Below are 25,848 nucleotides of genomic sequence, written 5' to 3'. Positions count from 1 at the left end.
TCTAGTTGAAAACAATCTCTTTCCACCCGAGCAGAAAGGAAACCACCCCAATAGCAGAGGAACAAAAGATCAACTCCTAATAGACAAAATGATCTTGGAAAACTGCAAGAAAAGGAAGACCAACCTGAAGGTGGCATGGATTGACTACAAAAAGGCATTTGACTCTCTGCCACATGACTGGATAATCAAGTGCCTAGAAATAACAGGAGTCAGTAGAAACATCAGAAAAATTGTGCAAAGATCGATGGCACAATGGAAGACACAGTTGCAGGTCAATGGTGAAAGACTGGGAGAGGTTAACATCAAGAGAGCAATATTTCAAGGAGATTCATTATCACCACTACTATTTGTTATTGCACTGTTTCCTCTGTCAACAATACTGAACTCAGGACATGGCTATCAAACATCAAAAACATCTGCCAGACTATCCCACCTCCTTTACATGGATGATCTGAAGCTGTATGGAAAAACATCATCTGAAATAGAATCGCTGCTGAACACTGTCTGTATATATAGCCAAGATATTGGAGTTTGGCTTGGACAAATATGCCACACTTTCTCTCAAAAGAGGAAAAATAGTGAAAACTGAAGGAATCAAGATGTCCCACAAAAATAACATTAAGAGTCTGGATGAGGAAGATTGCTACAAATACTTGAGTATCCTTCAAGCTGACAACATCAAGCACACTGAAGTCAAGAAAAAGATTAGAGGTGAATACATCAAGAGAGTGAAGAAGATCTTGATTTGATTTGATTTGATTTTTGATTTGGTTTTATTAAATTTATATGCCACCCTTCTCCCTGAGGACTCAGGGCAGCTCACAACAATAAAAATTAAAAAAAACATAGAGTAAAAAAATTAAAAGAGAATTAAACAATAAATGCAAAATTACGAGACAATTTAACCCAGTAAAAAGTCTAATTAAAAAACGTAGTCAGTCCAGACCCGCTTGTTGGAACAACCAGGTCTTCAGGTCACGGCGGAAAGACCGAAGGTCAGGGGCCATCCGCAGCTGTGGGGGCAGTTCATTCCAGAGGGTCACGCCCACAGAGAAGGCTCTCCTCCTGGGGGTCGCCAGCCATCATTGCTTAGCTGATGGCACCCTGAGGAGGCTGACTCTGTGGGAGCGAACCGGGCGATGGGAGGTTGACAATGGCAGCAGGTGGTCTCACAAGTACCCTGGGCCTAAGCCATGTAGGGCTTTAAAGGTTATTACCAGCACCTTGAATCGCACCTGGAGGGTAACCGGAAGCCAATGCAGCTTGCGCAGGAGTGGTGTAACATGGGAGTACTCAGATACTTCCATAAGCATCCGCGCGGCCGCATTTTGCACCAGTTGAAGCCTCTGGGTGCTCTTCAAGGGCAGCCCCATGTAAAGAGCATTGCAGTAATCCAGGCGAGAAGTGACGAGGGTGTGGGTAAACATGCATAGTCTCAGTCCAAAAAGGGGCGCAACTGGCGCACTAGGCAAACCTGTGCGAAGGCCCCCCTGGTCACGGCTGTTAGATGATCTTCCAAATTAAGCCATGAATCCAGGAGGACACCCAAGTTGCGAGCCCTTTCTGAAGGGGGCAATACCTCCCCCCCATCAAAAGAGATGGAACTTGTTGGACAATACGAGATGCCGGTATCCACAGCCACTCGGTCTTGGAGGTGTTGGATGAGCTGGCCCGCGTGGACATTCCCTCAGACCTGAATGGGCTGATCCATCTTTGTCTGCGGATCGATGCCCGGCTGCAGCAGCGAAAGAGTCGCTGTGCCACCCCACAGACCCCTGCCGCTCCTGTTGTGCGTGAGCCCCCAGTCCAGAGGGAGGAGCCAATGGAGCTGGGTGCCGCCAGGTCCCGTCTCTCGGTGACGGAAATGGACAGACGACGATCGGGGGGGTTGTGTTTTTACTGTGGGGACCCTGGACATTTGGCTGCTTCTTGCCCGAGGAAGCGTCAGCGGGCATCAGTGACCAAGCCTGCCCCGAGAAAGTCTTCTACTTTGCTGTTGGGAAACGGCCCGAGCCCGATCTAGACGGTGTGATAGATCGGGCGACCCACAACGACCACGCCGAGCGACGCCGTTCTGACGGTGCCTGTGAACCTCCACGGCATTTGATTTTGGAGGCACGTCTGATCCTTCCTGGCAAGCCAGAGGGGATTCCGGTCCATGCCTTAATTGACTCTGGGGCTACCACTAACTTTATGGACTCGGCCTTCGTGGCCAAATGGGCTGTTCCCCAGTGTCCGGTGGATCCGCCCATGCTTGTGGAGACCATCGATGGTCGAGTGCTCCTGTCCGGGCCTATTACGGCCGCCACGCAACCCGTGTGTATGGCCATCAGTTCTCATGTGGAGGCCATCCAGTTCTACATCACTTCGGAACTGCACTTCCCCGTGGTCTTGGGATTGGCGTGGCTCCGGGCGCATGATCCACAGATCTATTGGTCTCAGAACTTGGTCACCTTCCCAAGTTTGCAGTGCGTGGATCACACCCGCCATATCTGTGCCGGCCAGGTGGAGGGTTCCCCAGGGGTTTCCTTGCCTCCCGAACTGTCCGACTTTGCTGATGTGTTCAGCGAGTCAGAGGCGGACCAATTACCCCCGCACAGGCCCTATGACTGTTCCATTGATCTAGTCCCTGATGCGCCTCTCCCAGTGGGGCGTTTGTACTCCATGTCGGAGCCCGAGTTGGCTGCATTGCGGGACTTCCTGACCAAGAATTTGGCTCGTGGTTTCATCCGGCCCTCGTCCTCGCCAGTGTCTGCGCCCGTGCTCTTCGTCAAAAAGAAGTCGGGCGAGTTACGGCTTTGCTGTGACTACCGGAAACTCAACGCCATCACGGTGCGTAACCGCTACCCGTTGCCCCTCATCCCCGAGCTCTTGGACCAACTCCGGGAGGCTAAGATCTTCACGAAACTGGACCTGCGTGGAGCTTACAACCTCGTCAGGGTTCGGCCGGGTGATGAGTGGAAGACGGCGTTTGGTACTCGCTATGGACATTTCGAGTACACGGTGATGCCGTTTGGCCTGACCAACGCCCCCGCTGTGTTTCAGCATTTTATGAACGACATCTTTCGAGATCTGTTGGACCAGTTTGTCGTGATTTACCTGGACGACATCCTGATTTACTCCCCGTCGCGTGAAGCGCATCATCAGCATCTCCGTCAGGTCCTGCAGCGCCTCCGGAAACATCGGCTGTTTGCCAAGTTAGAGAAGTGCCAGTTCTACCAGGTGACCATCGATTTCTTGGGTCACCACATTTCTCCTGAGGGCATCGCCATGGAACCGAGTAAAGTTGAGTCGTTGCAGAGTTGGCAACCCCCGCGTCGCGTGAAGGATGTTCAGCGACTTCTTGGATTTGCCAACTACTATCGAACATTCATCCCTGGCTTTGCTGCCTTGACAGCCCCCCTTACCCGGCTCCTGCAGAAGAAGACTCGGTTCCAGTGGAACGCCCCCGAACAACAGGCGTTCCAAGCTTTGAAGGACGCCTTCATGAAGGAGCCCATCTTGAAGCATCCTGACCCGCAACGGCCGTTTGTCGTGGAGGCGGACGCCTCCGACATTGCCATTGGGGCCGTGTTACTCCAGGCAGCGACGCCCAACGGTACCCTTTTCCCTTGCGCGTATCACTCCCGGAAATTGAACCCCTCGGAGCGCAACTATACCATCTGGGAGAAGGAGCTGCTGGCCATCAAGGCGGCGTTCGAGGCTTGGAGGCATCATCTGGAGGGGGCGCGGCATCAAATCAAGGTCCGGACGGACCACAAGAATCTGGAAAGCCTGCAGACCGCTCGGAATTTGAACCAACGCCAGATCTGGTGGTCCCTCTTCTTTGCGAGGTTTGACTTCCGGGTGCGGTACATACCAAGCGGGCACAACCAGAGAGCGGATGCTCTGTCCAGGAAGCCCGAGTACACCCGAGCGGAAGACAAGCTTCCGCCCAGGACCGTGATCCCCGTCGAGTCTTTTGCTGCGGTGCGGGAGCCGGTGGATATACGGGCTCGGATCCGGGAGGCGCAGCAGCAGGAGGCGTGGGTGGCTCAGCGGAAGGAAGAGGTGGGGCCAGATTCGCCTTGGTCGGTCACGGATGGACTCCTGTATTATCGTGACCGGCTCTATGTTCCGGGAGGGCCACTCAGGGGACTCGTCCTCAGCCAGTGTCATGATAACCCGGCTGCGGGGCATTTTGGCCTGTTCAAGACTCTGAACCTGGTCTCCCGTACCTTCTGGTGGCCCCGAGTCCGACACGATGTCCAGTCTTATGTCACCTCCTGCGTCCCATGCAGGCAGGCCAAGTCAGCGACAGGGGCCCCGCCTGGTTTACTGCAGCCATTGCCAACGCCCAAGAGACCCTGGGGGGCTGTGTCCATGGACTTTCTGACGGATCTACCCCCATCCTCCGGCTTCACGACAGTGTTTGTGGTGGTGGACATGTTGACCAAGATGGCGCACTTCATCCCCTGTCGCGGCTTACCGTCAGCTCGCGCCACTAGTCGCATGTTCATCCAACAGGTGTTCCGGCTGCACGGCCTTCCCGATAGGGTCGTCTCCGATAGGGGGGCCCAGTTTACAGCCCGCTTCTGGCAGGAGTTGGACATTAAGGTTTGCCTCTCATCCGCGCATCATCCTCAGACCGACGGGGGTACCGAGAAGGTCATCGGCATCTTAGAGCAGTATCTGCGCTGCTACGTTAACCTGCAGCAGGACAATTGGGTGGACTATTTGGCCATAGCCGAGTTTGCCTTTAACAACTCGCAGCACACCTCCACGCAGATGACACCGTTCTTGGCCAACGTGGGTTATCACCCCAGGTTTTTCCCCCTTTCTCCCGTGGACTCACCGGAGCCGGCAGCGAACGAATTCATGGCGGAATTACAGGCGATCCATCGGTTGGTGCGACGGCAGCTGGAGAAGGCCAAGGCCGACTACAAGAGGTTCGCTGATCGGTCGAGAAGGGATACGCCTCCATTATCGGTGGGGGATCGGGTCTGGCTGTCCACCAGGAACCTACCATCCACTCGGCCGGCGAGGAAGCTGGACCACCATTACCTTGGACCGTTCCCAGTCGAGGCCGTCATCAACCCGGTCGCCTATCGTTTAACTCTGCCACGTTCCCTGCGCGTGCACCCCGTCTTCCATTGGTCCTTGTTGGTCCCCGAACAACCGGCTTGTCCACTTCGCCAAGCGGAACCTCCCCCATCAGGACCTCGTGATGGCGACAGCACCCCCGAGTACGAGGTCGCCAGCATCAGGGATTCCCGCTGGCTGAAAGGTCGCTTCCAGTACCTGATCGAGTGGAAAGGGTACGGGCCGGAGGACTTCACATGGGAAGACGCGACCGCCGTTCATGCCCCTGCGTTGGTGACTGCTTTTCACGAACAGTTCCCATCCCGACCGCATCCGGATCGGCAGACCCGGGGGAAGGGCCCTGCGGTGCGGGATAGTGTTGTGACTCAGGGCCAGCCTGTGGGTCCGACAGCCGGCTCCGATGTATCGGATGACTCAGATGAGGGGGAGGAGGGAGACGAACCGGCTGATGATGGTTTGGAGGCTTTGCAGAGCCCTCAGCCGGGGACCTCTTCTCAGCTGCGTGAGCCCGATAGTGCGGAGGATGATGACCCACAGCTGGCCCTGTTCAAGGACGCCCGACGCAGGAGGCAGTCGAGCAGGAACAAACAAAGAAAGGCTGTGGGACTCCTCGGGAGGAGGCACAGGGAGACCACGCCCTGAGCTCTCAATAAAAGGAGTGTTTGGGGAGGGGCTGGTTGCTGAAAGCAACTCTTCCGCTTGAGGAGTCAAGCTCTAGTGTTTTTGTTAATTGAGTAATAAATCTTGGCAGATGCCTTTTAGCCTTGGACGCTCTCCAGTCTCTTCTTTCTGAATAGGGGTTTGCCTTACTACAAGGCCAGAAGAGGGCTGGTTCAGAACAAGAACCACCGTAAAACACTGCCTCCCACTCCCAACCCCTCGAGCCGTTGCAGCAGGATACCATGGTCGATGGTATCAAAATCCGCTGAGAGGTCAAGTAGGACCAGGACAGAGGAACAGCCCCTGTCCCGGGCCCGCCAGAGATCATCCACCAATGCCGCTTCCGTGCTGTAGCCGGCTCTGAAACTGGACTGGTATGGGTCCAGATAGTTCGCTTCATCCAGGAATTGTGGGAGCTGATGCACCACAGCACTCTCAACAACCTTTGCTACAAAGCGAAGGTTGGAGACAGGACGGTAGTTATTCAACGAGGCTGGGTCCAGGGCAGGCTTCTTGAGGAGGGGCCTCACCACCGCCTCTTTTAAGGAGGAGGTGAAGACACCCTCCATCAAAGAAGCATTGACAACTGCCTGGAGCCAGCCCCTTGTCACCTCCCAGGTGGCCGAAACCAACCAGGAGGGACATAGGTCCAGTAAACAAGTTGTAGTGCTCAGTCTACGCATGAACCTGTTCACATCATCCAGAGTCACAGGGTCAAACTCACCCCAAATGGTATGATCAAGACCTGCCCTCTTAAAATCCAAACTCAATGGAGGAAATACCGTGAAGGCAATGAACACCTGGGCAATGAGATACACAGCTGGAATAGTGGACTGGACTCAAGCAGAACTACATGGCTAGTACATTAAAAGAAATAGCTGGGAAAGCAGATAATAACAAGACCTGGCAATGGCTAAGAGCAGAAAAGTTGAAGAAAGAGACCGAGGGACTAATTCTGGCTGCACAAGACCAAGCCTTAAGGACAAATGCATACAAAGTCGAAATTGAGAAGACAGCAACAGACACTAAGTGCCGCCTATATAAAGAAGCTGAAGAAACAGTGGACCACCTGGTAAGCTGCTGCAAGAAGATCACACAGACTGACTACAAGCAGTGGCATGGCAAAGTAGCAACAATGGTGCATTGGAAGATCTGCAAGAAATATCATTTGCCTGTAAGCAAGAACTGGTGGGATCATAAAATAGAGAAAGTCATAGAAAATGATAAAGTTAAACTGCTCTGGGACTTCAGAATTCAAACAGACAAGCACCTGCAACATAACACCCTGGATTTAACAACTGTCGATAAGAAAGACAAAAAAGTCTGGAGAGTGGACGTGGCAGTGCCTGGAGACAGCAGAATAGATGAGAAAGAACTGGAGAAGATAACAAAACACAAAGACCTACAAATAGAAATAGAAAGACTGTGGCAAAGGCAAGCAAGAGTAGTACCAATAGTAATAGGCGCCTTGGGTGCAATCCCAAAACAACTGGAGCACCACTTGAACACCCTTGGCATTGACAAATTCTCCATTAGTCAATTGCAAAAGGCAGCCTTACTAGTAACTGCTTCCATCCTGCGACGATATCTGTAATACCATCAAACATCCATATCTTCCTATCCCAGGTCCTTGGTAAGGACTTGATAGGTAGACAAAAATGCCAATTCCAGTCTGAACATCTGGCTGACTGTGCGATTGTTGTTATTATTATTATTATTATTATTATTATTATTATTATTATTATTATTATTATTATTATTATTATTATTATTATTATTATCTGAGTCTGAGGCACCTTTTTAGACATAAAACCCAATTGGAGGAGTTTGTGCCAATCATTAGGAGACTGAATTCTAGTCCCATGTTTCAGATGCAGAAACCAGTGGTATTCACACAATCTGCTTAGGCATGAACTAGGGTTAACAAACCATGATGGCAGAGCACACACACAGAGCTAAAGGCTTCCTGAGGTTATGAAGCAGCCAGCAGTGGCCAAAAACATCCTTAGGAAAAGACAGAAAAATGTCCTCACCAGTTGAATTGACGGAATTCCATCTGTCAGTCTGCAACGACCTTCTTGTGAGATACAAAGGTTAAGAGGGAATGCATTCTTTGTATAAAGAAAACTTAGCTACCTTGCCTGGGCTTGTCAGTGGAATTTATGGCTCGGACTTCCAACTTCACAAACTTACTCCTCCTTCAAGGATGGGAGAAGATGTTGCATGTTCTTTTGGACCAACCAAGCTCTTTGAGGTAATCTCCATTTCTTCACTTGGAAGAGAGAGTGGCAGGAGAGGTGAATTAAAAAAGAACAGGGGCTGGTGTGCACTGCCCCGTGCATATGTGTAATTGAGCCCCCCAGAAGATGCTGAATACATCATTTTAACAGGTGAACTTAAACACTGGAGATTCCTGGAAATGTGGCCATATTGCTTTCTACTTTGAATAATTGTTCTGTGTTCCATTTGATTTTTTATTACTGCCAGACATGATGCCAGACATGTCTGAGGAGCACTGAGACCCCCTTGTCTTGTCAAAAAGACAAGAAGTCAAAATGGATTGCCTTCTTGGCAAGATAGAAAAACGTGAGATTGACAGCATCATCACCAGATGGATTTGTAACTGACTGACCAACCACACTCAACATGTAGTCCTTAATGAAATTACATCTTACATGCAGGGAAGCATACAGTGAGGTACCCCAAGATTTTGCCTTTGTACTCAACATCTTCATAAATGATTTAGATGAGGGGATAGAGGGGGAACCCATCAAATTTGCAGACATCAAACTGGGGGGGAATAGCCAACACTTTAGAAAGAATAAGAGAATTGGAAGGGACTTTGGAGATCTTCTAGTCCAACCACCTGCTCAAGTAGGAAACCCTACAACATTCCAGACAAATGGTTGTCCAATCTCTTCTTAAAAACCTCCAGTGTTGAAGCACCCACAACTTCTGGAGGCAAGTCATTTCATTGATTAATTGTTCTGTCAGGAAATTTCTCTTTAGTTCCAGATTGGTTCTCTCCTTGATTATTTTCAATCCATCACTTCTTGTTCTGCCCTTAGGTACTTTGGAGAATAGGTTCTTTGTGGCAGCCCCTTAGATATCGGAACACTGCTATCATGTCACCCTTAGTCCTTCCTTTCATTAAACTAGACTTACCCAATTCCTGCAACTGTTTCCCCCTTGAGGATTCTCATCGATGGAATCCTTCCCAAGCTCTCTCTAAGTTTTTTGAAATCAGCTCTCCTAAACTCCAAGACTCTAGTTTGACTTTGTTCTATTTCTCTGCTTTCATAATGTTGAATTCCAATATGGTATGGTCATTTCCCACCCACCCCCACCTCAAGGTTCCTGTAACTTTAATGACTTATATCATTTCATCTCTGTTAGTGAAAATTAAGTCCAGTATAGCTGACCCTCTAGTTTCTTTCTATACCTTTTGGGATACAACCCAGGTGGCCAGAAAGGCCCGACAGAGACTCCACTTCCTCAGGGTCTTGCGGAAGAACAGGGTAGAACAACGGCTAATGACCTTCTTTTACCGGTATACTATAGAGAGCGTCCTCTCGCACTGTATAGTGGTTTGGTATGCTGGTGTCACAGCCACGGATAGGAAGATATTACAGAGGGTGGTGAGCACAGCACAAAACATCGCGGGCTGTCCCCTGACACCACTGGATGACATCTCCAGGGCTCACCTATTCTTAGGGACAACTCACACCCTGGTCGGTACCTCTTTACCAGGAGATACAGGAGTATAGCCAGTCATACCAACAGGCTGAAGAACAGCTTCTATCCATGGGCTGTCAGGCTCTTGAACAGGAAATAACTTTATGTGAGCCTTGGTGGAGCAGTGGGCTAATGCCTCCTTAAGTAACACCAGCTGCCTGCAATTAGTGCAGGTTCGCATCCCACCAGGCTCAAGGTTGACTCAGCCTTCCATCCTTCCGAGGTAGGTAAAATGAGGACCCAGATTGTTGGGGGCAATAAGCTGACTTTGTAATAATGCCGCTTGGGGGTGGGTGTGAAAGCCCTAATAAGCAGGCATATACATAAAATGAAGGCTACTGCTAAGTTTGTAAGCCACCCTGAGTCTTCGGAGAAGGGCGGGATATAAATGGAATTAAAAATAAAAAAAATGTATGATTGACTTGCAAGGCCGGTGTGTTGTGCAATTAGCTCACATGGTGTAACAAGAAGGTGGGTTTGTTGTCACTGTGAGTTGTGCGGGGGGGCACGAAGGGAGGCTCAGCCAATCTCATTATATACATGGTTGTACTTTGACAATAAAGGTTCATTCATACAAAGTTGTCTGCTAAGTTTGTCAAGAATCTGTTTGATCTTCCACTAGGTGCAGTTTGTTTCCCAGTTGATGTCAGGGTACTTAAAGTCTATTACTATTGTGGTGTGCTTCCTACATACCTTGGTTAAGTGATTAGTAAATAGTTCATCTATTTCCTCTGTTTGGTTGGGTGACCTGTAGTATAACCTATGACAATGTCCTTCTTTTTTTATATTGACCCAAATGCATTCAAGATGGTACTTGCCATTGTTTTGCTGTAGAAGATAGGCTCAAGATCCAAAAGGATCTTGACAGATTTGAACGATGGTCCCTATCCAACAAAATGCAGTTCACCATTGAGAGAAGTAAGGTCTTTCATTTGGGTAAGAAAAACCAAATAGGAAAAGTGGTACCTGGCTCAACAACAGCAACTGTGAATGAAATCTAGGAATCCTAGTGGATAACCACTTAAGTATAAGCAACAGCTGCCAAAAAAGCCAATGCAATCCTAGGCTGCATTAACAGAGATATAAAATCAAGATCACGTGAAGTAGTAGTACTATATACTGTTTTAGTAAGACCACACTTGGAACACTGCAACCAGTTTTGGTCACCATGATATAAAAAAGATGTTGAGACTCTAGAAAAAGTGCAAAGAAAAACAATAAAGATAATTAGGGGACTGGAGGCTAAAATGTACAATGAGCACTTGCAGGAACTGAGTATGTCTAGTCTAACCAAAGAAAGACTGGGTGTGACATGATAGCAGTCTTCTGATATTTAAGGGGCTGTCATGGAGAAGAGGGAGTCAATCTATTCTCCAAAGTACCTGAAGGCAGGACAAGAAGGAAGTGGAAACTAATCAAGGAGAGAGGCAACCTAGAACTAAGGAGAAATTTTCTGACAGTGGGAACAATTAATCAGTAGAACAGCTTCCCTCCAGAAGTTGTGGGTGCTCCAACACTGGAGGTTTTTAAGACACTGGATAGCTGTTTGTCCGGAATGGTATAGGGTCTCCTGCTTGGGCAAGGGGTTGAACTAGAAGACTTGCAAGGTCCCTTTCAATCCTATTATTGTTTATTCTATGTTTTGCAAAGTCACCCATTAATTTCCTGGCCAGGATTTGAAGGATTTGTTTCCCCAGCTGCCCTGAGCATTGATGAACTTCTGCCATGTTCTATCCTGTATTCATGTTGTCCATAAAACTGGTCAATCACATCAACCTGTAGAAATTGGTGGGACAGGAACCACTAAGCTGCTTATCTCACTGGAGAGCCTTGAGCAGAGAGATATGAGAGACAAATGTGGTGTGGAGCCTGTGCCAAGGACATTGGCAGGCCAGCTGGTGACCTCTCTCCATTCTGGAATGTGGGGACAGTGTAGCCAGTCAGGGATAACCATCAAGAGTGGCATGTTGGGATGTGTTCTTCAAGAGCTGAAGAAAATAATGGAGCATTGTTATGGAGGAGGGGGAATATGTCACATCCTGGACATGATCTGTTTCAACTTTTCCCCTCAGGATGCTGCCATAGGACATTGCAGGACAAGACAACTGGACAGTTTTTTCCTTTGTGCCATCACTCTGCTGAACATCTAATTCTCACAGTGCTGTCTAATGTTTATGCGTATTTATCCATGTAATATTATTTACTCTTATTCTTTACTGCCCCCCTCATTGGTATTACTATGATGATGATCATCATTCTGTTGCTTTGCACAGACTGAGAGCTTCTGCACCAGAGACAAATCCCGTGTCTGTCTAATTACACTCGGCCTAATAAAGTATTCAGTTCAATTCAATATCCAACAGAGCTGAATATTAATGTTATCAAAGACAAGGTGGTTGTTGTGTTTGACATTGGGACAACAGCAGCATGTGTGGGCCCTGGTCAAGTGTTTACTGCACCCCATCAAAGCAGCATTTCCTCTCCGTGTGGGCAGGGGGAGTAAGGAGACCCAGCAACGCAGATGGTGAGAGAGGGACAGAAGCCCCAGCTGCCATCTTGAGTCCAAAGAGATCTCTGCAGGGGCACAAAAACATTTCAGGATGTCACCAACAGGATGCAGGGGGGAGGGGGGGGAGATTTCAGCATTTTGCTCCAGCCTAGGCCTTTCCTATCTGAAATCTGGTAAAGAATTGAATCTAAAAAGGAAGCAAAAGATAAAATATCAGATTTAAGGGACCCATCCAGGCAGTTTTCCTGTCCCCCGTTTCTTCCAGCTTTTCAGTCTAGTGAGCAGAGGTAGAATACTTGCTGGCCCCCTATCCATGCCTGATTCATCAGACTACATCTTGTTCAGCTTCCCTGACCACAAAGTGCAGAAATGTTGATGGTTTTGGAATGAGCTTACACGGGAAAATGTATGTGATAAAGAGCAGGGTTTGTCAAAAGATTCTTGGGCACTTTTAACTGCATCATAAATTATGAGAACTGCTACGGCAGGTATTGGACTAGAAAATGTTGGGTACATTTTACATAGATTTTGTCAATATTCCCACTTAACTGGGACCCTGCCTGTAATGTAAGTCTGGCATCTGCCTTATAGAAGGTGAACCAGGAAAAGGAGATAAGTTGGTGTGTTTTGCTTAGGATAAAGAGCACTTAGTCTTCCAAATCTCCTTCAGTAGTATACAGCGCAATCCTTATCCAAGTCCAACACTTTTTGCCAGTTCTTCACCTACATGGGCTGGCTTGCTTGGAAATCTTGAATTCACTTTTCTGTTGATCTTCTACACGGGGGGTAACGCTTTTGTTTTTAAAGAAAAAGCATTGAAACACAAAAAAAACCCCACATGACTATCTTACGGAGCATGAAAGCATAGAAAAAGAAACAGACTGGTAGCATAAATGTGGAATTTTGCCTGAAGAATGTGTGCTCCATATGAGGGGAAGAGTCTGCAAAATGCATCGAGATAGTTCAATTTGATTTGTAAGACCTGTATAAAAAAATACCCACATCAAATTTTAGAGCGCCCTCTAGTGGCACCATTTCAAGAATTTCCTGTTCTTGAAAAACTGGCATGCTGGGCCTATGATCCTCTTTTCTCAACATTAAATGTACGAATTGTCCTTATTTTCCCTTACAGAATTTTTGCTAGCCTTTTTTCTACTTTCTAAAATAATAAATCTCTGTGTCTTTTCTCTGAATCTGAAGCATAACCTTATTTAATGCAGCCAGATTTTGTCTTTTTTGGAAACTTTTAGATGAGCCCTAAAGTTGCATCTGCCTTTTTTGCAGCCCATCATGTTCTTGGTTCATTCTGTCCACAGGCAACTATTACATGATTTTTCCCTCCAAGTGCAATTACTAAATCTGGTATGTCACATCCTACTGCAATGCATTTGGTTTCTATTTCATTTTGCATCTATTTTTCAAGCCATGGTTACTTGTAGCTCTGTTCTCCAGCCTATATAGACCATTCTAATTGTTTCTTTGCTTCTTCTCTCCTAGCTATTCCTCATTCAATTCATTTGCAGATTGGTTAAGCATCCTGCCACCTCTTCATCTGAATCATTACAAATATTGAAGAATAAAGGGCTCAAGGCTGATCCTGGTGCATCCACTTGAGACCCAAGTCCAGTTTAATGACAAACTCTGATGGACCCACTTGGAACTCTAAGTCCCCTGGTGGGAGGGCAAGCAATGCACAGCCCCACCCAAGGCCCTCTCCTTTAATTTCCAGGCCTGCAATTTTTACTGGCCATTTTGGAAGGCGAGGAAATACACTATAGAAAAAGAGAGGTGTGAGCTCAGAAACGGAAAAGAAACAAAATCGCTTCCAACTGGGAAAGAAAGTCCTCATGCAGGATAGAGGCCCACCACCATGCCTCTGGCACCTCTCCAAAGTTTTTGTGGCCCCTTCAACTACAACTTGCCTGGTTCTAATCAATGAAAACTATAGAGCCCGTTTGGTCTAGCGCTTAAGGTGCTGGCCTAGAAAGCAGGAGCTGTGAATTCTGCTCCCGCCTGAAAGTCAGTTAAGTGACTTTGGGCCAATCACCAGGAATCGGTGAGTTCTAGTCCCGCCTCAGGCATGAAAGCTGGCTGGATGACTTTGGGCCAATCACTCTCTCTCACCCCAACCCACCTCACAGGTTTGTGGTTGTGAGAAAAGTAGAAGGAACAAATATTAGGTATGTTCACTATCTAAGATGGGATAAAACCCAAATGGTCATATAATGCACAATTCACTTTCCTGAGGTTTACTATCTGGGATGCAACTCTGGCCAAGCTCAGGTGAAGGTGTGGTTATACCCCCAAGTCCATGGGAGCTCCAAGCCCCCACTTGAGGCTGGATATTGGGGTCACTCTTACCAGTCCCACCCAAATGGTAGGCATTCACTGCACAGCTGCCCCCTGCCCCCGCCCTGCCTGGGGAACAGGAGGAGCTGGGGCAATTTGCTTGTCTCCTGCTGATCTGCAAGGGAGCTGCTGGGAGCAGCTGGAGAACCGGGTGCCTTCCGTGTCCTGCCACATAATAGGGAGTGTTGGGGGGATGGGATCACGTGGCTGAGTGGAATCGTGTTAAGTTCAGATTCTGTCTGCGAAGTTCCCTCTGGCGTTTGGGCAACCCAAGGCTGCCCCGCCAGCAGATGCTGCTCAACACTTTCCTGGAGCAGATGCAGCAAAAGCTGCTGGAGAAGGTGCGTGCCAGGCACCTGCCCCCCCCTTTCTGGAAAAACCCCTCCAGTGTCACATCCAGTGGCTGCATGATGCCCTCTCTGGCAAGGGGCTGTTTGGGAAGACCCGGCTAAGAAAAGAAGAGGCCAGAGGAAGCCAGCAGCAGCTGCCTTGGTCGAAACTTTATTGGCACTGATGCAAAGAGAGAGGGGGGATCGAGTCAAACACCTCGGACAGCAGCAAGTGCCTCTGCTCCCCGCCACAGGCCGCCTTGCAGGCCCTCCCCTGAGAAGGCTGGTGCGTCGACATTACAAGTAAAAAGGAGAGTCAAAAAAGAAGACATAATTTACAGCAAAAATTCCATAACACAAATATAAAGCCAGACAAAAAAAAGATGATTAATGAGGCAAACTCCCTCCCCCAGAAGGATAGCACATATCCAAGTGTAGCAGTAAACAAATGGGGGAGCAGAGAGGGAGAAAAAAACCTCCATGTTTTCTAACCCAATAATTAAAAAAATTTCTAAAAATCTCATTGTAATACTGAATGCATCTTACATTAATTTCCGCAAAATATCACCTCTTTACAACACAGTATACATTTTCTATGAAGAAGGGAGAACAAAGTTATTTCCCCTCAACACTTCTGAGATTAATATTTTCTAATCATGCATAGCTAGAAAAGAGCATGAAATCAATACCATTGTCACTGGAGCACATAATACTGGTTAAGATCAGGGAAGAGCTGAACCAACTACCGAGGAGGCGAACTCATGGCCCCCAGCGGGCCACTGCCTACCCTGGAAGCACCCGGCATTGGCAGCCCCACCACATCTGGGTCCTGGGAGAAACCATCTGGGAGGCATTTTTGCAGGGCCAAAAAAAGGAAATCCAAGCAGGCCTCTGGCAAGCTTAGGCCGAGTTTACAGGAGGGCCCAGAGGAAGAGTCAGCACCACACGTTTTAATGGTGACTCAGAGAAACTCTTCGGAAATCATCCCAATGAGTAATTTTTAGGAAATGGTTCAGTTGGTGTATTTCAGGGGGAGTTAGGGGAGAAGATGATGATTGTCCACATCCTCTCATCCATCCCTTCCCAAAGGCACGTAGAATCGGAAGAAGGAAGGGGAGGAAGAGGAAGCGAGAAGGGCAATCTGCAGGGTCTTTCTCTGGAAAAGTTGGGCTGCTTACACTGTGATGCCTCTGGCTGCAAGCGGAGGTCTCCCAGCACAGCCTCGAGGCCCCGGACCTGAGGTGATGCTCTGGAACAGTTGTGCAGCAACTCCTTCTCACCAACCTTAGTGGAGTTGAGTTTGGCCAACCTTACACCCAGTACAATTTGCTTTTAGAGCTGTGGTGCTGTTTCAGAGTAATACTTTTGGGATAAATGCAAGCTGGGATTGTTGTGTGTGCATTCGTGTGTGTGTGTGTGTGTGTGTGGAAGGCAGAAAAAGGCCAAATGTGTAGCAAAAGACTTGAAGAGTGCTAAGCAAAGGGGGCTGGGGGGGGGCTTTCCTGCAGGGGAAGCCATTTATAATGAAGTTTGAGAAAGGAGACGGAATACCATGGACTCATCTCTGACCCTTCCACATCCACGGGAAGAATCCTAAGACAGGCACCCTGAGGTAACTCAAAAAGGAGGGACCTTTCAAAGGTTACTGGAAAACCGCCAAACAACCCAACCACTGAGATAGACCTGTAAGTCCAACCACCCATTTTTGTCTAGAGTCAAAGACCTGGAGGCCCTCTGAGTGATGGGATTTGGAAATGAGGAGAGGACACCCTTCCAAAGGAGCAGAACGGGCACCCTGTCAAAGCAAAACCTAACCTTTTTAACGGTAGAGTAGCCGGCAACATGGAGATTAACACACAAAATACATCTTTGTGGAAAGTATTTTTGGTTTTGCATTACAGGAACTAAGAAGACTTTCGTAAAATGTTACACAACTAGAGAGTGTCATTAAGGCACCATCATGCATGTCCGTGGGAGGCATGACCTAAAAGGCTGAGTGGTGCAGTTTTGCAGCCATGTCTCGCCATTTGAGATTTCCAGCTGACTCACAACCTCTCTGAAATGTTTTGACAAGGTTGGCAAAACTGTTCCATGGTCAACTGTTGTCTTTTGGGAAGACAACAGTTCTGTAGCAAGTCTACTCAAAAGATGGGAAGAAGGGAAGGAGCATCCAATTTTGTCCAACAGTCTCAGTAAGGAGCACTTGGAGAAACTTAAGGGATTGGCTTGGTCTGCTCAGCGTTTTGCTCTTTGGCGCCAAGAAGGGAGAAGGCAAGTTGGCCATTGCCCTTCGGTGCTTCCTTCCCTTCTCCACAATCTCCTCTTCCCAAGCAGAGCATCTACCTTGACAAGCGAAAACCGCCAGAGGGACTTCAGTTAGGTCAGAACAAAGCCGTGCCCCTCCAGACCCCAGCAAGTGAGGTTAGGAGAGGGAAGTGGTCCGTGGTTAGATATCGGCTCCACCGGCAGCTCAGTGGTGCCGGCAGCAGCTGCACTAATATATTTCTTATAAGCAATAAAAAGCATTATGATACTTAAGCTCATCACCCCTACTAAACAGAGGCAGGCCATTGGAAAACTCAATAAGGCACAACTGACTTTTGCTTTTTCTTCCTGTTTGGTCCTATTTTGAACATCAGCCCAGGAGGCTGATCTATTCACTCTCCTGTAGTGGATGGTTCCGGCATCGCACATTTGCATGGGGGAGGGGAGGATGGGAAGGGGGGGAGGTACAGCAGAGGCTGGAATGACTACATGGACTCAAATTCATCAATCCGCTGCTTGGTGTTGCCCTGACGGATCTGGCGGAGTGTCTTGTACTTGTCACGGCCCTGCCGCATGTTCTCGGCATGAATCATGTCGTTCGCTGTCTTCTTGGTTTCATCCCGCGCATTGGCCAACTCAGAGGTGAGAGCCTGCAGGGCAAGAAGGGAGAAGGAGGAAACATCAGCCACCCAAGGCACCTGTGGCATCCGAGATCTTTCTTTCTGGCCAGTCTTACTGCCTAGACTGGGTGGGGCAATTCTGGCTGCTTCTTATGCTGTCCCAAGGCCATGTTGGTGAAATTCAGCAGCCAATAGAATGACAATAGCCATAGGTTTATATACATTCCACAGTGCTCTACAGCACTCTGAGCAGTTTACAGTTTACAGAGTCAACCTATGACCCCCAACAATCTGGGTCCTCATTCTACCAACCTTGATCAAGGCCTACTCTGAAAGTAAGCCCTAGCTTGAATTTTGGGGGTGGGCCTAATTATAAGCCCTACCCCAAAAGTAAGCCCTACTTAAGAGTCTGTGCAGCCAGCCGGCTGCCCATTCCATTTGGTTGCTACCATAGACACGAGGTGAGGAGGGGGGGAGCTGCCAGTACCACTGCAATGAGGCAAAGCTGGTGAGGGAGGGGGGATCTGTGGTACCCTGCCACAGCTTCCTATGCCACCCCACTGCTTCTATGGCCAGTTTCGGCCATTTGCGGCACAATGCGCCCATCAATGCTGCTGCCATGAGGCTTGGCAGATCCCCCCCTGCTTTCCAGCTCCCACACATTTCTCTGTGGCCGCAGAGCTGGAGAGCTTGCCCCACCACTGCCCAGATGCCCTCGCTTCCCCCAAGCATTTCTTTGCTTACCTGATTTCCAGCTCCATTTCCTCTGCCACTGTGTGCAGTCTCACAAACAAAAGAAGTTTGTGAGACTATGAAAAAAGGTCAATCAATCAATTCCAATTTCTCACAAAAAAAAAAGATCTCATGAAGTTGGAAATGATGATTGAACTTTTTTTTGGCCCACAAACTTCTTTTGTTTGTGGGACTGCAGATGGCAGAGAAGGAATGCGACAGGGCTGGAAATTAGGTAAGCAAAGAAATGCTTGGGGGAATTGAGGGCATCTGGGAGGTGGTGGGGCAAGCTCTCCAGCTCCGCAGCCGTAGAAAAATGCGACAGAGCTGGAAAGCAGGTACCAAGGCAAACACCCTAAGGGCACCAGGCACTGAAATGGGCCCATTGCCCTGCAGCAGCTTCCCAGGCACCCCAGAAGGAAGGCCAACATCTACTGGCACTTACTGTAAACATGGCAGCATTCCGGCTCTGGTGGGGAAGGGACAGCCAGCATGGGCACTGACGGCAGGATGCCTGCTCCCTTCCCGACCTCTAGCGCTCCACCTGCTGCTTTGGCCCTCGGCTGCCACCTCCTCAGTCATCTCTCAGACGGGCCAGGCCAGGCCAGTAAGGTGGCCACACAGCATCCTTGAGTCAAAAGCCCCCCACTCCATCTGGAGGAGCATCGGACTGGCCGCCGCCTCAGCACCCTTCCCACCGCCACCCAGCATAGTCACCCCGGGGCTGCAGAGGGTGGGCTGGCACAGGAAGGGCATGCAGGCCCCCTCTCCCGAACTGCCATACAGTACCTTTACCATACCATAGTTGGTCCACAATCACACTCCAAAGTTGGCCCATCGCCGCCGCGCTGTGTCTCCACCCCATGCACAGGCCCCGCCCTGCCCCTGTGTGCTCACTGCCTGCTGGTAATGTAAGACCTACCCCGAAAATAAGCCCTAGTACTCATTTCAGAGCCCCAAAGAAAATAAGACTTATTTTCAGGAAAACACGGTAGTCCATCAGCTTCACTGGGCAGAGTGAGGCCCATCTCACCTTCAAGTGCTTGTGAACCCGCACATTCTTCTCTGCCTCGGTGGTGCGCTGCTCCTCACTGCGGTCCTTGATCGAGGCGTGTGCCTGCAGCTCCGCACTGGCCTCTGCGGCATTCTCATCCTGCTCATCATCCTGCTCGTTCTCCGACTGCATGGGCTCCGGCACGTGCGGAGTGCTGGTAACGGACTTCAGCTCCTCTTTGGTCCTCTGCAAGTCCTCCTGAACCAACTGGGCCTGAAAGAGGGAGTGCAGCAGAAAGCAGCCTGAGGAACCTGCTTATGTCGAGGGAGCAGAAACTGGATCTGTGATGAGATCTAGCCTTTGGACTGAAGCAGCAGGAGAGAAACACCTCCGTGATGACAGAAACGTGACTTTTGTAGGAACTAAGACAAAAAGCAGCCCAAGGAGGAGTCTGGATGCAAAGCGTGTGGTTTTAAGGGCAGCAAAAATGTATCGGCTTCACATGTCCAGATATATTTTGGGCTTGCACAGCAATAATGGAAAACTCTTTTGCGTGGCAAGAAAACTTCAGAACAAGTTAAGACACACAAATAGAACTCTGTGCATAAATTCGCTTTGTTTACAAAACAAAGAAAGTCAATGGGAAAACAAAATGGGGCCTCCATGAAGATATCTGGAATTCTGTCATCAGTCAAAATGTCAAGGAATCCCAACTCCCCATTTAATACCCTTTCTAAGCTCCCCATGGAAAAGGCCTGAGGTCAAATGTTTTTCATTATTTACATTCTCATTCACCAAGAGCCAAATTTGTCTGCCTGATTTCAAGTTATTAGAAATTCTAAAAAATGGCTATGCGTAGAAATTACTAAGAATTTTTAAATCAAATTAAATTGGAACACAATATTCCTGGCAATTAGAAATAAAACAACACTGATATGTTGTTTGTCATCATCATCGTCCAGAAGGCAAAATGGATGATTGGGAGGGGCCACGGGGGTCCTAGCTTCTGCCTCGCCCAGAGCAGGAATCCAAATTCCAGCATCCCAGAATGACTTGAAGATGCCTGGTGAATGAGCACCCACTGCCTCTCCAGTCAGTCTTCTGCTGGGAGTCTTTCATCCATTTTATTTATTTATTTATTTATTTATTTGTTTTTATAAACCGCCCTTCTCCCGAGGGACTCGGGGCGGTGTACAGAATAAGGTAGGCATACAGAATGAACAATAGTGAAAAAAACAATAGTAAAATACAAACTGGGACCCCAATTAGAGCTATCAGGCCAGGCCGGACTGCTGGAACAGGTAAGTTTTTAAGTCGCGCCGGAAGGTGCGGAGGTCGGGGGCCATCCGGATTTCGGTTGGTAAGCTGTTCCAGAGGGCTGGCGCACCCACTGAGAATGCCCTCCCCCTGGGGGCCACCAGCCGACATTCCTTGAGCGGTGGCACCCTGAGGAGGCCCTCTCTGTGGGAGCGCACAGGACGGTGGGGTGCTGACATTGGCAGAAGGTGCTCCCGTAGGTAGTCCGGACCCATGCCATGTAGGGCTTTGTATGTCATTGTTAGCACCTTGAACTTCACACGGAAGGCAACTGGAAGCCAGTGCAGCGCACGGAGGAGAGGTGTGATATGGGAGTATCGGGAGGCTCCCAAGAGTGTCCGTGCCGCTGCACTTTGCACCAGTTGAAGCTTCCGAGTGGATCTCAAGGGCAGCCCCATGTAGAGAGCGTTACAGTAGTCTAGGCGAGAGGTCACAAGGGCATAGGTGACTGTACGTAAGGCATCCAGGTCCAGATAAGGCCGTAATTGGCGAACTAGTCGGACCCGGGAGAAGGCCCCCTTGGTCACAGCTCCTATGTGATCTTCCAGGGAGAGCTGCGAGTCTAGGAGGACACCCAGGTTGCGGGCCCTATCAACAGGGGGTAGTAACTTGTCCCCGATGTTAAGGGATGGGATGTTCTGAGTATCCTGGCTTGCCGGTACGTACAGCCATTCAGTCTTGTCCGGGTTCAGTTGAAGCCTGTTCCTCCCCATCCATTCCCGGACCGCTTTCAGGAAGCGGGACATCACGTCGAGGGCATCACTGATGTTGTTTGGAGTTGAGATGAAAAGCTGGGTGTCATCAGCATACTGATGGTACCCTACTCCAAAGCTGCGAATGATCTCGCCCAGCGGTTTCATGTAGATGTTGAACAGGAGAGGCGAGAGGACCGACCCCTGAGGGACTCCGCAAGCGAGAGGCCTCGGGGTCGACCTCTGTCCCCCTGCCAGCACCGACTGCGAGCGACCCTGGAGAAAGGAGGAGAACCAACGCAGAACCGTGCCTCCCACTCCCAGTCCCCTGAGGCGTCGCAGCAAGATACCATGGTCGATGGTATCGAAAGCCGCCGAGAGGTCTAATAAGACTAGGACAGAGGAATGGCCCCTGTCCCGGGCTCTCCAGAGATCATTTATCAGAGCGACCAATGCCGTCTCCGTGCTGTAGCCCGGCCTGAAGCCCGATTGGTACGGGTCTAGATAAACCGCTTCATCCAGGATCTGAGGGAGTTGGTGCGCCACCACTCTCTCAACAACCTTCACAAGGAAGCGAAGATTGGAGACTGGATGAAAGTTATTCAATGAGGATGGGTCCAAGGTGGGCTTCTTGAGGAGAGGTCTCACCACCGCCTCCTTCAAGGCGGTGGGGAAGTGACCCTCACTCAGAGAAGCGGAGATGACCGCCAGGAACCAGCCTCGTGTCCCCTCTCGAGCTGCATATGCCAGCCAGGAAGGGCACGGGTCCAGTAAGCATGTGGAGGAGCTCAACCTCCTCATAATCCTGTCCACTTCCTTAGGAGTCACAGGATCAAATTCCTCCCAGATGACGTTGACAAGACTGTCCATGCCTTGTTCTTCCAGCTCAGCCCAGTTGGAGTCCAGGCCGGTTCGGATCCGAGCAATTTTATCCAGCAGATATTGACCGAATTCCTCGGCTCGACCCTGCAAGGGTTCCTCCCTCACCTCTTGGTTCAGTAGGGAGCGAGGGAGTAGGGAGTAGGGAGCGAGTCACCCTGAACAAGGCAGCCGGGCGATTATCTGCGGACGCGATGAGGATTTTGCCACCCTTATCGCAGCGAGATAAGACCTGGTGAGGATTCTTAATCGCAATCGGTCGGATTCGGATCGACTGGATCTCCAATGGCTCTCTAGGCCCCGTCTCCGACGCTTCATCTCCCGGAGCTCCGCGGTGAACCATGGGGCTCGCTGGGATCTGCGCCGGGTCAGAGGCCGCAAGGGTACAACTCGGTCCAGAGCCTCCGTGGCTGCCTTTTCCCAGGCTTCCACTAAGGCATCCGCCGAGCTGTGAGCAGGGAGTGCATGTGCGTCCCCAAGCGCTGCCTGGAACCTATTAGGGTCCATTAGGCGCCTAGGGCGGTACCATCTGGTTGGCACCGCGCACCCACGGCGGGGGGTGGCAAAGGGGAAGTCTAGCCGCAGGAGGTGATGATCGGTCCATGACAGGGGCGTAACAGTCGTGGCACCCCCACCGATATCATCGCACCACCGTCCAGACAAGAACACCAAGTCTGGGGTGTGGCCTCTCTCATGAGTCGGTCCAGAAATTATTTGCGACAGGTCCATGGCCGCCATGGAAGCCATGAACTCCCGAGCCAGATCGGACGATCCTCCCAGGGACGGTAGGTTAAAGTCGCCCAAGACCATGAGTCTTGGGAATTCAACCACCAACCCTGAGAGGACATCGAGTAGCTCGGGCAGGGCTGCCGCTGCACGATTAGGTGGTAGGTATGCCAGCAGCAGGCCCAACTGCGCCCCCGGGCCGTATCTCAGTAGGAGAGACTTACACCCGACCATCTGAGGGACGGTGGTCTCTCGCGGGCTAAGGGATTCCCTGATGATAACTGCCACTCCCCCGCCCCTCCCACGGGTCCGAGGCTGGTGCAGCACCTGGAAACCTGGCGGGCAGAGGTCAACCAGAGGGACACCACCCTCTTGGCCCAGCCAGGTTTCCGTGATGCAAGCCAGGTCCGCGTGCTCGCTCTCCACTAGGTCACGAACAAGGTGTGCCTTGTTAGCTACGGACCTGGCATTCAGGTAGACCAGCCTTAGCATAGGAGGCTGCACACCTTCGCTCCCCGGTCCTCCGGGGAAGTACAGAGGGTCGGAGCGTCTCACCGCTTGTACAGAGCGGAGATGACACTCCCAGTGACGATACGGCCCTCTGTTTGTGCAACTTCTGCCGTTCCCCACCATCCTGGGAATAGGATGTTCGTCAGTACGCCATTGGTTATTGTCGGCGACTGGTCCTCGTTTCTCACCATCGCGAATGGTCGTAGGCCTGGCCTGCGTTATGGTACCCGGAAGGCCTGCCTTCCCCGAGCAGCCATACTCTTTTCCCGCCCCCCTCCCTAACCCGACAAAAAACTTAACAAGAAACTTAACCAGGGGCCTCTTGTTGGTCTTGTGATGGAGGCCCCTGACCCTGCCTGGCCATCTCTCAGAGGCCCAATGGTCAGGCCCGTCATCGAGGTTTGATGTATTGAAGGCAGGACGAACCCAGGAGAGGGGGGAACTCCTGAGGGCGAGTAGATCTATGCTAGAATATTGAAGACGCATAGGGAGCATTGGGGAGCATTGGGAAGGCGGTCCCCTGGGTGGAGCATTAGAAGGAGGGTCTAGTCGGGTAGGTGGGTATCTGGACCGTCACCCAGCCACTGCCACTTGGTTGGGTGAACCCCAGAAGCAGGCCACTCCCCATCCTCTCACGATGGGTTGTGATTCTGCTTCTGGGGGTGGTCCAGGACCCACTCTGGGTGAAGCATACCCCATAGAGCTCTCACCTCTATGGGGCTGCAGGTGTAGGACAGGCCACTCTGCCACCGTGGCTTGCACCCAGGCCCATCATGTCCTGTGGGGCGAGGGAGGGCAGGGGGTTCGGAGCTGGTGGAGGCCAGATGTTGATGGCCTCGGTGGTCTAGTCGCCGTCATCTCCAACGGTCAGCTGCATCCTGGCGTCTTTAGGGGTGTTGATCGGCACGGAGATACCGTCGGCACCTAGGGTGCGGGCCGGGGACGCCACGCCGCATCTAGTGGTGCTGCCGTCGAGGGGTTTTCGGTGAGTTGGTTGACCGGGGCCTGGAGAAGTTTAGCGCCGCTGTCAAAGGCCCCTCGGTGGTGGTCGATCGGGTCCGCATAGCCGGTCTGCGGCATCTCCTTGATCCCAGGAAGATGCCGCCGTTGTTCAGGAGCAGGCCAGGAGGTCGAAGCAGGGCAACGACTTCGGTCCTGCTCAGGGCGGTTGCTGCGGCTGTCTCTTCCGCCGCCTAGCTGATCCATTTGATCCGCGGGGTCTTTCCTGATCATCCCAGGTGCCGCTGTTGCCCAGGGAGGCATAATAGGGAGCCGAGGGTGGAAGCACCGGCCCCACTCCGGATGGCTGCAGCAGTTGCAGCGGCTCAGGGGCGGGTTAGAGGCGCCCCATCGCCACTGCCCCCGCCGGTGTTCGGGCCCGTGGGGAGATGACAGGCTAGGGCCCCGCCGGGTTCTCGCCGTCGCCGTTGCCGACGATGCCGCTGCCTCCGCTACCCAGCCGCCGCCGCTGTCATCCTCGCCGCTGGCGCCTCCGCCGCACAGCTGATCCGCGGAGACGCCGCTGCCGCCCGGGAGCCGATCAGGGGGCCGGGGCAGAGCAGAGCCTCCGGCCCCTCCTGGATGTGTGCCAAGGGCCAGGGGGCGGGCCTGGGGAAGCCCTGCCGCCACTGCCATCATGGCTGCCGGCTCCCCGAATAGGCGACCGAACTGGAGCTGGGGAGTCGTCGCCATCGCCGCTGTAGTCGCCGCTGTAGTCCTCGCCGCCGGCGCCTCCGCCACACAGCTGATCTGCGGAGACGCCGCTGCCGCCCGGGAGCCGATCAGGAGCCGATCAGGGGGCTGGGGCAGAGCAGAGCCTCCGGCCCCTCCTGGATGCCTGCCAAGGGCCAGGGGGCGGGCCTGGGGAAGCCCTGCCGCCACTGCCATCGTGGCTGCCGGCTCCCCAAATAGGCGACCGAACTGGAGCTGGGGAGTCGTCGCCATCGCCACTGTAGGCGCCTCCGCCGCACAGCTGATCCGCGGAGACGCCGCCCCTGCACGGCAGCATGAACAGCGGTAGAGGCAGGGCAGAGGCGCTGGCCCCCGTTTATAACGGTTGCCAACGGCCCAGGTGGCGAGGCGGAGATGTCCCGGCACCCCTGAAGCTGTTTCGGGAGGCAGCGGGCGGCACCATTGCCCAGCTCATCTGCCCGAATTTCTGGCCCCACCCCAGGGGTCCGCTGACATCCCTGGGGGGCTCCTGGGGGGACGCCTTACCGTTGGGGGCTACGGAGCTCTCCCCAGCGCGTCCGCCATCTTTGGAGCCGGGGGGGAAAAAAAAATGACAGGATTTTTTCAGGCTATTTTTCAGTGTCCAAAATAGGCAAGCCAAAATGTTTGTACAAACTGTATACAGCCACTTTTATTTTGCTTTGAGAGGCAATTTCTGACTACTCTATGTGTGTAAGCGAGTTAAGTTCCCTGAGACCCACAGGCCTCCATGGGCCTT

General features: G+C 51.1%; 1 protein-coding gene across 2 annotated transcripts in view; it reads right to left on the bottom strand.

The window, feature by feature from the left end:
* Nucleotides 1-14,815: 14,815 nt before the first annotated feature.
* MSN (moesin) overlaps nt 14,816-25,848 on the bottom strand; it is a 95,631-nt gene continuing 84,598 nt past the window's right edge. For both annotated transcript variants that reach the window (XM_083372329.1, XM_083372330.1), the window contains exons 12-13: nt 19,315-19,548; nt 14,816-17,579 (exon numbers count right to left, since the gene is read on the bottom strand). In XM_083372329.1, the coding sequence (XP_083228455.1) occupies nt 17,415-17,579; nt 19,315-19,548 (399 nt within the window). In that variant the 3' untranslated portion in view covers nt 14,816-17,414. The remainder of the gene's footprint in view (nt 17,580-19,314; nt 19,549-25,848) is intronic.

This window comes from Vipera ursinii (assembly GCF_947247035.1).
Source record: "Vipera ursinii genome assembly, chromosome: 12".
Classification (NCBI taxonomy): Eukaryota; Metazoa; Chordata; class Lepidosauria; order Squamata; family Viperidae; genus Vipera; species Vipera ursinii.
This window is presented reverse-complemented; position numbering and strand designations above follow the sequence as displayed.